Source organism: Alexandromys fortis, unplaced genomic scaffold (assembly GCF_014885135.2).
Source record: "Alexandromys fortis isolate MF-2015 unplaced genomic scaffold, M_Fortis_MF-2015_v1.1 scaffold_85, whole genome shotgun sequence".
NCBI lineage: Eukaryota > Metazoa > Chordata > Mammalia > Rodentia > Cricetidae > Alexandromys > Alexandromys fortis.
In genome coordinates, this window is record NW_026067975.1 from 3,641,122 (window position 1) to 3,651,262 (window position 10,141).

Genomic DNA, 10,141 nt, shown 5'->3' on the forward strand with positions numbered 1-10,141 from the left:
CTGTTGTCTCTTACACTCTCCTTGGTTCACTCTGTTCCCGCCATGTTTGTCCTTTTCACCTTGCTATGAGCTGTTCTTGATTTCTAAACAGTTATACTCCAAATATGAATATGGCTCCCATTTCTATCTCTGTGAAATATCTGCCTTGCCTAGGCCTTCTCTGGCTACCCTATCGAAAATAACGAAGTCCATCTCCATTTCTTGTCCTGTTACTGACTTTGTGACTGTTGTAAATACATGATCTAAAGTCAATCATTCTGACTACTATAAAGCGCTACACTAAAGGACCCTTTTACTCTATTGTGTTGCTTGTACCTTGAGTGGTGCCTGGTTAAGAGGCTCTTTAAAATGTTAGTTAATGAATAGAGGTAATTAGTGGTAGTCAAAGGAGCTAAAAGGTATACACAAAGTAAACATATTAACAGTGATTTCTTAGGCTGCACTTGTATCTTCTGGAAATAGTTTTAAGTGGGGACTATGAAAGAGGAATGAGGAACTCTAGTAAAAGGGATGGCTTGGTAATACATGGTTTTTCAAGTTAGCCTCCAGCATGGGGAAGGTAGTTAATGAAAAAAGCTGAAAGCCTGTCCAGATAACCATCTTGCAGGACTGCCTTGGGGAGGGATGTGGAGGGAGGAAGGGCAGAGGCATGTTGGGCTCTTGTGAGTGGCCCAAAGAATATCGTCTTGATGGTTGGGGGTTGGTGTTCCCCTAGGTTGCTGTGTGTGGAGGTTCACCTTGAATGTCCCTAGAATATTTAGTGTCTAGGACCAGAGGCCGGGCTTGTGAAACTTGCTTGCCTCTAGAACACTTTCACATGCAGAAGCAGCGAACCATGCCCAGTCACGGGAAAGGGTTGCTGCCATGTTTGTGTGCTCTTTAATAGGGGTGTCAGCTGACTCTGCGACTCCTTGCCTTAAATGCACCATGGGGTCAACACGTTCCTTTGTGCCAACACATGGAAAGACTCAGGGGTTTTCTCCACAAAGGCTCAAGAAAAAAATGAACTCACCTAACATTTAGAGGACAATCATTTACACAACCTGTCTTAAAGTGCGAATGTAATTCTTGAAAAGGATTTTAATTCTCAGAGCTATCAGGAACACATAATTTTCAGAGGCCTTTGTTTTCAGGTATAGCTATTTGATTAGCTAGAATAGGCAAAGTTGAGGGATGAAATTCCTTCAAAATTCTATCACCTTCAGGTTTTATACTGCAAAGTTGATTTATACAGATTTCCCTCAAGGCTTCCCTTGTTAAGTTTTTAATGTCCCATTACATGGTCCTGGAAAGCGAGGCAAAGAGGTCAGACAGCTGCGCCTCACGTTGGCAGTGTGGACACAGTGTGGTAAGGTACACTGTGTCCTCCAGCCGTGTGATGTCACATAATATTTTCCAAAGCACCACCATGTTTAGTGGGAATGTGCTGGCCACATCTGGAACCCATACTTTGGAGGTTCTGTACAACTCACTGTGAGTCTCTAACTCACATGAGGAGTTGGAAGTTGGGACTTCTCTGGCTACCCTGTGCAGACATGTCTGAGTATGTCTGCTCTCTCTTTTTTTTTCTTTCTGCAGAGCAGTAACCAAAGACTCTGTATATGGGAGTATAGGTTACATATTGCCCCCATATATACACATAGGTATGTATGCATCTATAAATATGCATGTATACATTTGTTATTAGAGGAAAATGAATAGGAAATGGTAGATGTGGTAGAAGAAAAGGAGAGACACAAGAAGAAAGTGGAAGAGAATCAGCATTTATTAAACCTCGATCTCACCTAGGCAGAAGGCAGTGCAGGAGCAAGGATGCAGGTGCGCCGTTATCTGTGAGTTAAAGAATAAGCTCGTAGAAACCTCTTTCTTTAAGGAGAGAGAGTGCCATGAGATGGATTGGGAACCTGTCAAGGAGTGCTTGTCATGACATTCAGAGGGAGAACAGAAGGCACTGATTTGGGCTTTGTCTCCCGTAGGTACTGGACTGCTGTCTCACCAGGAGACAAGTTATCTTTGAAGTGTTGCTGAGCAGTCTAGATAGCATGACTTAAAAGTGCAAGTCCCTAAACAGGATTCAGCTTCCCAGAATACAAATGCTAAGAGAACCAAACGAGGCTAGGAAAAACCAGCCCAAGACACTTCCCTTAATGCCCAGGAGAATGCTACCGGTCCTCATAAGTTAAAAGATCCTGGAATCGGGGGTTTCTGGGTTTTAGTATCAGTATTTTGGATTATTTATCTCTGTTTCATTGGAGGGCTGTCAAAATGTCAGAAATTTTATTTTATGATGTCTATAAAGCATCCACCTGAAGTAAAGTGATGGACCTGAGGAAGTGTGGCCTTGCAGAGTCCCTGTTCAAGTAAAGGACACAGTCAGGACAAGCTGAGATTAAGACCCAACAGAGAGGGGAGGGTGCAAACCAGAGTTACTGCAGAGAGCCCCGGGTAAGCCTTCAGGAACTCCTGGCCAAGTCCAGATTTGGCTGGGATGCTGTCTTCCTTTCTCTACGCCCACTCTGCAGCATCATATGATAAGTCTCTGCCTATCTGCGTTCATCTGCACTTTGGATAGATCTTATCACTGAGTCCAGTTCTTCATCATGTCCCGTAGCTACGGTCCCTGCCAAATCATACTGCAAAGCTTACTCACGGCCTATTGGGCACTTGCTTGGCTGCTGATTTTGTACTGAGTCATATAGAATGATTGGGAGAGGTGATCCAAGCTGATGCTTGGAAGTGGACTTGCTTTAGTACTCACAGAAGGCACTGGCAAAGGTGCCCTGGGGAAGCTTATCCTAGAATACATACCCCAACAAATCCACAGACACTCGGACAAGCTCAACCCATATAAGCAGACCACCAAGTCCATCAATGAAAGCGATGGACACTTAGAGATACAGGAACCAAATGCTTACTGCTGGATGTTATTTGGAGAGCCAGTTTTTGTTGTTGGTGTTCAACAGCAAAAGCTAACTTGTCTATGTCCTCTTTCCCCACATCCAACAGAATGAGAGTCCTAAAATGAAACTCCGATTAGGCTGACATCAGTCTGCTTTAAGGATCTCAATAATAGCCTTTTGAGCTGAGTTATGCACCCTTCCCCCAGATGTATGTATTTCAGTTCTAATCTTTAGTGCCCCAGAAGTTGACCTTATTAGGAAGTAGGATCACTGCAGATGCAATCAGTTCAGAGGAGGTTATGTTAGAGTAGGAATAGGCCCTAACACAATATGATTGGTGTTCATATCAAAAGAAGAAATTTGAAGAAAGGCTGGGGCCCGGGAGAACAATGTGGACATCAAGGCCCAGGTCAGGATGTTCTGTCTGTAAATCAAGGAAGAAGAGCACAGACTGCCAGAAAGGCACTGAAAATGAAGAGAGACGGTGCCTATCTTCCCTTAGACGGAGCTCATCACGGACACTGTTGTCCCATTTTCTGGACTCCAGAACATTGAGACAAAGATCCCTTCTAGTTTATTCTACTCCTGGAATTTCTAAGCCTGTGGGTTGTGATCCCCTTACAGGAATCACATCTCATATACCCTGCATACCAGATATTTATATTACAATTCATAACAGTAGCAAAATTATAGTGATGAGGTAGCAACAAAATAACATTATACTTGGGGGTCACTACGACATGAGGAATTGTATTAAAGGGTATCGGCATTAGGAGGGTTGAGAAGCACCTACTACTTTTAGGATGAAGTTCAACTTCCTTCATAAAGTTCATACAATCAACCTTTCCCAGCCCGAGGCTGCCCGTGTGGTCTCATTCCTCATGCGTGTCTCCTTGACTTAGCTTCTCTCTACTTGTAAGTCCATTAAACCATCTATAGCACATCAGTGAATTTCCTAAGAGACTCTGCCTGTGCCAATCCCTTAGCCTCAAGTACCCTTTCCTTTTTTAAAAAAATATTTATTTATTTATTTATTTATTTATTTATTTATTTGTATTTTATATACAATGGTGTTTAACTCACAGGTATGAGGGTGTGGGATCCCCTGGAACTAGAGTTACAGAGAGTTGTGAGCTGCCGTGTGGGTGCTGGGAATTGAACCCAGATCCTCTGGAAGAACAGCCAAAGCTCTTAACTGCTAAGCCATCTCTCCAGCCCCTATTAAATATCCTTATTAATACTCTCCATCCTTTGCTACATCTGACTTGGTACATCCTTACTATCGCTCCAGATTGGGTATTGTCTTTGGCAACGTCCTCCTGACTTTTCCAGTCATAGCCATGGGAGAATGCCCTATTGAATGCTGCCCAAACATTCCCTAGATATTTCTGTCCTAATATCTGGCATTCCATGGATTGGGTGCTTACTATATGCCTTGTTCTCATCAGTAGCCTCCACAAAGGTTTTTCCTGGAAGAAAAAGTCATCTTCAGTCTCTGCATACCTAGTTGTCAGGATACACTTGGCACGGAATGGCTTAGTAGAAGGAGCCTATGTGTGTTCTTCCGCAGATACACACACTGACACATCCTCAGAACAAGGGAGGCACATTTTGCTCATATGGCAACGGCAGTTGAATTTTCTTGGAAATAAAAACACTCAGTTGAAGACCAAGCACTGTTCCACATTCTTCTTCGTTTCCTTCTCTGTATAACTTCCCACCTCCACACGGGTTATGCAGCCTTTAGACGTAAGTGACTGTGAATTATTCCTACTATAGGCCTTTCATCTTCGAGACCGACAGCTCATGCTCCACAACTCTCAGGAGGGAGAGACTATTATAACTATATTTTTGCTTACCAAGAGAATTGTTAATGGTTATCCTGGAGGGAAAAAAGTCTATAAATATCCAACCTGGAATGAAGCCTTAAGCTTACTTTCTTCATTGACTAATAAAATTCTTTTCCCGTGCACTGTCAGAGTGACTACAGAAATACCGCACCAAGAAATAAACAAAACCAGGCACGAATTTTCTTTTACCTGCTTGGTCCTCAGTTTGGACTCTGATGACAGGTTGTTGTAGGTATAATGTGCCTGCGTGACTCCACAGAAGAGAACAGCAACTATGCCTGAAATTCAAAAGAAGACCAGTCAAAGCCGAGTTTCTTTCCCATGTCAAAGGGCTGGAAAATGGACTTGATGTCAGGAGAGGTAAAACTCGCAATAATTACCGTGATAATGAAACCCTGGGTTAATCTTGCTACTTGCTTTAAACAGGTCTTGAAATTGAAACATAAAGGAAAGCATTAAGCGGCAGTTTCTGACTAAAAATGGAAGTACTTTCTTCCTGGGGAGAAATGAATCCTTTAGTCACGAGTTAGAAAAGCTAATCTTAGAAACACATGAAGAAAAATGGGGAGTCAACTCAGGGCTTCCCAGAGCCAGTGCCAACAACGGTGGCGCATTTTTCCATTAAATGTTGGCACATCCACTTGCCGCTGTGCGCCCTGGGGAGCCTGGAGAGGTTCCTGTTGTACCATAATTTAGTCTCAAAAGCCATGAGTCACATACCTAAGACATGGACAAGAGTTTTGTTGCTCTTTCCAGTGCTTCTACTTGCCAAGCAGGAGTCAAGGGACCTTGTGTGCCCCTTTGCCTCTCTGGCAGAGATGGGTGTGCTCTTTCTGCAGCTGAGGACCATTGAACACCTTTGCCCAAGCCATGCTCTTCTTGAAGGGAGCAGGGCTGTGGTCTATTCCAGTGTGTTCCTAAGCCACGTTACTCACAGCTTTCAATGCTACATGAAGTCACACATGCCAGATGCCCCAGGAGGACAGAGAACAGCAACGGCAGGAGAAATGTGTTCCTTGTTCCTCGGCTCTATCTCTGATAGTGTCCCTGGCCTGGGTGGGTTTGGGTGAGAGCTGCACTCTACTCTGGATTAAAGATTAGATTAATTATGGGAAATTGGGCATAGAGGGGGGCTTGGGGAAAAGCATGGGAGATAAGTATTCCTCAACTCAGAACAAGAGGATTGCACTGAATTTTAAGTAGCAGAGGCTTTCCATCTAAAAACACTCATAAATTAAATGCTGATGATTCTTAAGAGTATAGAGCTATGTGACCAGAATACTGGGATTTCAAATGAGCTTAAAATAAAGAATTTTAAAGGGCTGGGCTTCTTCATATGTAGACTGCATGTATTTATTTACATACTGGTTAGTTTTCAAATTGGTATCAGATAAAATATTGTTTAAACATGTTAATAGGATACTAGTGCAGATCCGTTTCCATTGCTTATATCTTTTTAACGTGTTTTACATTTTTGGATAAAGAATAAAAACAAGAAGGAAAGTTTGCTAAGAAATACACACACACACAGACATAGAGACAGACAGACAGACAGACACACACACACACACACACTATTCCTAAAGATTTTTGATAAATTTTTAGTTTCCTAGCATGTCTTGGGAAATTCTAAAAAGTAAAAATTTTTATTCTTCACAGAATTTCTATCAAAAATCAACCAGTCCCAGGGATGCTCAAGTGAGGTAAAAATGCTGAGGTAGTAGAAGGATCACCATCCATATACTGTTGTCATCAAATGCTTCTCTGTGTTTATTTGAAAATACAATGAAGCATCTCTCTTAACTACTCTGAATCAGGACTCGCTGACCGACTCCCTCATTCTTGGGAAACTAATTTAACAATACCCTGATAATCCGGAGAGGACACGAATACATGCGAAAGTGTGTAGGACAGTGAATTAGTTCATTCTGAGAAAAAGGAGGACCAAGAGACGCTCTGCGGAGCTGGAGCTCAGCATGGTGGACACCTACAGGGCCTTGGTTTCCTCTCTCCCTTCCTGCTTTCTGCATTGCTGCTTCCTTGCACACAGGCTCAGGCTCCTGGTGACTCAGCAGCCCTGCCTGCTGCCTTCCTCTGCTCAGGATGGCCCCTGTCTGTCTTCATTGTCTCTGCTGTTCCTGCCTTTGGCTTCTCCTCTCACTGTACAACACCAATTGCATTATTTGCCCGAACCCAAGCACTTTTCAACTCCTCTCGCCCTGATATCCTTTCCCAAGCTATCCTCATGCATAGCTTGGATGATAGAATGGCTTCCTAGGTGAAGCCCTTGACTTCCTAGTCGGTTTCTTATATTCTGTTCATGCAGAGATAGTGACCCTATCTGGTCATGTGTGTCCTCTGCCTAGACTTTGGAATGTACTCCCAGGCTCTAGCCCTGTCCTTTCCTTCCCTACAACACTCTGGCCTCACTTTTAACACATTCCCTTCTGACTCATGGTCCCTTCCATGCATATCCTGCCACAAGGTCCTTGAGCATCCGAGCCCCAGAATTGGGAGAGCTCTTCTCTGGAAACTCTGGAGGTTCCCTCCTTCCTTTGGGTGTCTCTTCAGATGTCACATAACCAGACAGACCTCCCCTATTCACTTTGTAAAACCGACTCCTTCATCCTTCTTTATCCCGCTTTCTCTCCCCGCGCCATGCTAGCCACCTAATGGTTTCTGCACTTGCCCGTTTTCCTGCCTTCCTCACAGAAGCAGAGCTTACCAGAGCCTGTGGCCCCTAATTCTCAGAGAAGCACAGGACACTTGCGAAATAACTGAATATTTCTCTCCCTGTGGAATAAGGGAGAGACTAAAGTCATTTACTGAAGGTCACCTTGGAAGTGACAGCGGTATTGCAATGTTCCCCCCAACTTCCTTTGCTTTTTCTGCCTACGTTAGGCCATTGAAGAATGCTCTGAGGTGGTCTCTGTCTATCTGAAAACTGCCATTTCTGATCATCCAGGGAAGCAGATATCTGATGGTGGGGATTACATCTCTGAGCTGACTCACTCCATCCACGGAGCAGGCTCCCTCACTCTGCTGCATTTCATCGCCTTGCCTCCTCTGCAACGCTAACTTGCAATGTCCCCGCAAAATTCTTTCAGAACCACGTGTATGGCTCCATGGTATGTATGACAAACCGTGAAAATCATGTGCTCAGAAGCTTGCTGCTGCAATTAAAGTAAAGCAACGAGGTTGATTTGGCCTTTAGTATTAGCATACATGATCATAATTCTATAGCCCGGTAATTAATTAAATCACATAAATTACTGTGATTAGAATGACTTTTACAAGCCAAACACATTTTGAAATTGCCTCATCTAAATACATCAACTAAGCTACCCCCTTTTTTTGTTTGTTTTGTTTTTCGAGACAGAGTTTCTCTGGTAACAGTGTTGGCTGACCTGGAACTCTCTTTGTAGACCTGGCTGGCCTCAAACTCACAGAATTCTGCCTGCCTCTGCCTCCCGAGTACTGGAATTAATGGCGTGAACCACAACGCCCAGCCAGCCACCCCATCTTATCTGTAGCTTCACATTGTGGTTTCAGTTATCTGTGCTCAATTCTGGTCTGAAAATATTAGATGGAGAATTACAATACCATGTCAGTGTAAAATAGCTTTTATTTCAACTTATTGTTTTAATTGTTCTTTTGATTGGTATTTGTGGCTACAGATCTTTTACTCTGCCCTGTAGGTTAGGTAGTGTCCAGTGTTCAAGCATTGGTGGGGACTTGAACCAGGTATCCTATGAGCAAAGGGGAACTGTAGCATCCTTAACATTTTCCCTCATAGAACAGATTCGGAGTTGACAGCGCTGTTTCTAATGCACGTTTTAATTGTAACAATACTTCTCCGCACCCAGCCTAGCCAGTCCTTTTGCTGCTGGCATGTAGGGCCCTGCACATCAGCCTTAAATGTTCTGTGTTTCAGACAGCCACATGTAAGAGACAAGAGGACAAGGGCTCTTTGCACTAATCACCAGTCAGAGGTTTAGCTCTAAATCCACCTTCTGTCTTGACTCTGAACCCAGCTCCAGGCATCATAGACCACATTCTCCTGTGGGTGCTATTTGCTTCTGTCAGCGCAGCCCTAAAGGGAGCACAGCACACTGGACAGAGGACTCCCTATTCCTGGCTCTGCTTTCTGCTCAGCAGCACCTTACAGTGGTTCTTCCCCTAGTTCTGCAGTCAGGTCCAGCCTTCTTTCCCGTTCCACTGTCTGTTTTTTATGGCACCTCCAGGCCAGCTCCACACACGTCTCAGAAAGGAAGTGCAGCCAGAGAGAGTCTTCTGGGCCAGAGGCCTAGGAGCTTCATCTCCAAATTCCTATTTGTTTCCAATAGCTCTGACTGGCCCTGCGATTCACATGGGCTGTCTGGAATGACCTCAGTTCCTTCTTTGATTTTACTAATGCCACATCACCAGGCCACCCAAGTGCCTGCATTCAGCTGTGTGTCAGTGGCCTAGTGGCTTCTCTTTTATTTTTGACTGTTTTTTGAAAGGGACTCTTGGGACCTTCCTCTCATTCTAAACTTGGATGGTTTCCAGAACCCTTGCACGCTTGCCATTTTGAAATAAAAGCAGCTTGTATTTTCGCATTTAGAACTAAGACTATGGGGTAAATCAAGGCAGGCAAGACTTTATGTCCTTAGAGGCTTCAGCTCATTCTCTTTTAAATCCTCCCTCTGGTCAGAATAGGTGGTGATAAAATGTAGCTGGGGTTTGAGACAGAAAGAAGTGGCTTGAAAGTAGAAATAGGTAAGACATAGGAACACGGAAGAAGAGGTGCAGTTCAGACTGGCGCATGGTTTCTTATTTCCAGTCCCTTGGCCTTTGCAGGACATACGTACAACTCCCCAGTGAGGTATGAAGGTTCTCATCATTGGGTATGTTCAGGCTAATGATCATCTTCCACTGTAGAAAGGGCTTTTTCCATCAAGTAGAAGGTAGACTTACTTGAGTTCTATCTTTTACTTACTCCTAAATATATTTCATAAATCCCCGAATTAAAATCCCAATTTAACCCCAAAAACTCTACCAAAGAACTCCTACAGCTGATAAACACCTTCAGTAATGTGGCAGGATACAAGATCAACTCGAAAAAATCAGTTGCCTTCCTATACAGTAAGGATAAGGAAACAGAGAGGGAAATCAGAGAAGCATCACCTTTCATGATAGCCACAAAGAGCATAAAATATCTTGGGGTAACCCTGACCAAGGAAGTGAAAGATCTATATGACAAGAACTTTAAGACTTTGAAGAACGAAATAGAAGAAGACACCAGAAAATGGAAGGATCTCCCTTGCTCTTGGATTGGGAGGATCAACATAGTAAAAATGGCAATTCTTCCAAAAGCAATATATAGATTCAATGCAATCCCCATCAAAA

At 43.6% G+C, this 10,141-nt stretch overlaps 1 protein-coding gene across 1 annotated transcript in view; it reads right to left on the reverse strand.

The window, feature by feature from the left end:
• Slc9a9 (solute carrier family 9 member A9) overlaps positions 1-10,141 on the reverse strand; it is a 548,379-nt gene that overhangs the window by 263,508 nt on the left and 274,730 nt on the right. The window contains exon 9 of the mRNA XM_050157298.1: positions 4,940-5,028. Coding sequence (XP_050013255.1) covers positions 4,940-5,028 — 89 coding nt within the window. The remainder of the gene's footprint in view (positions 1-4,939; positions 5,029-10,141) is intronic.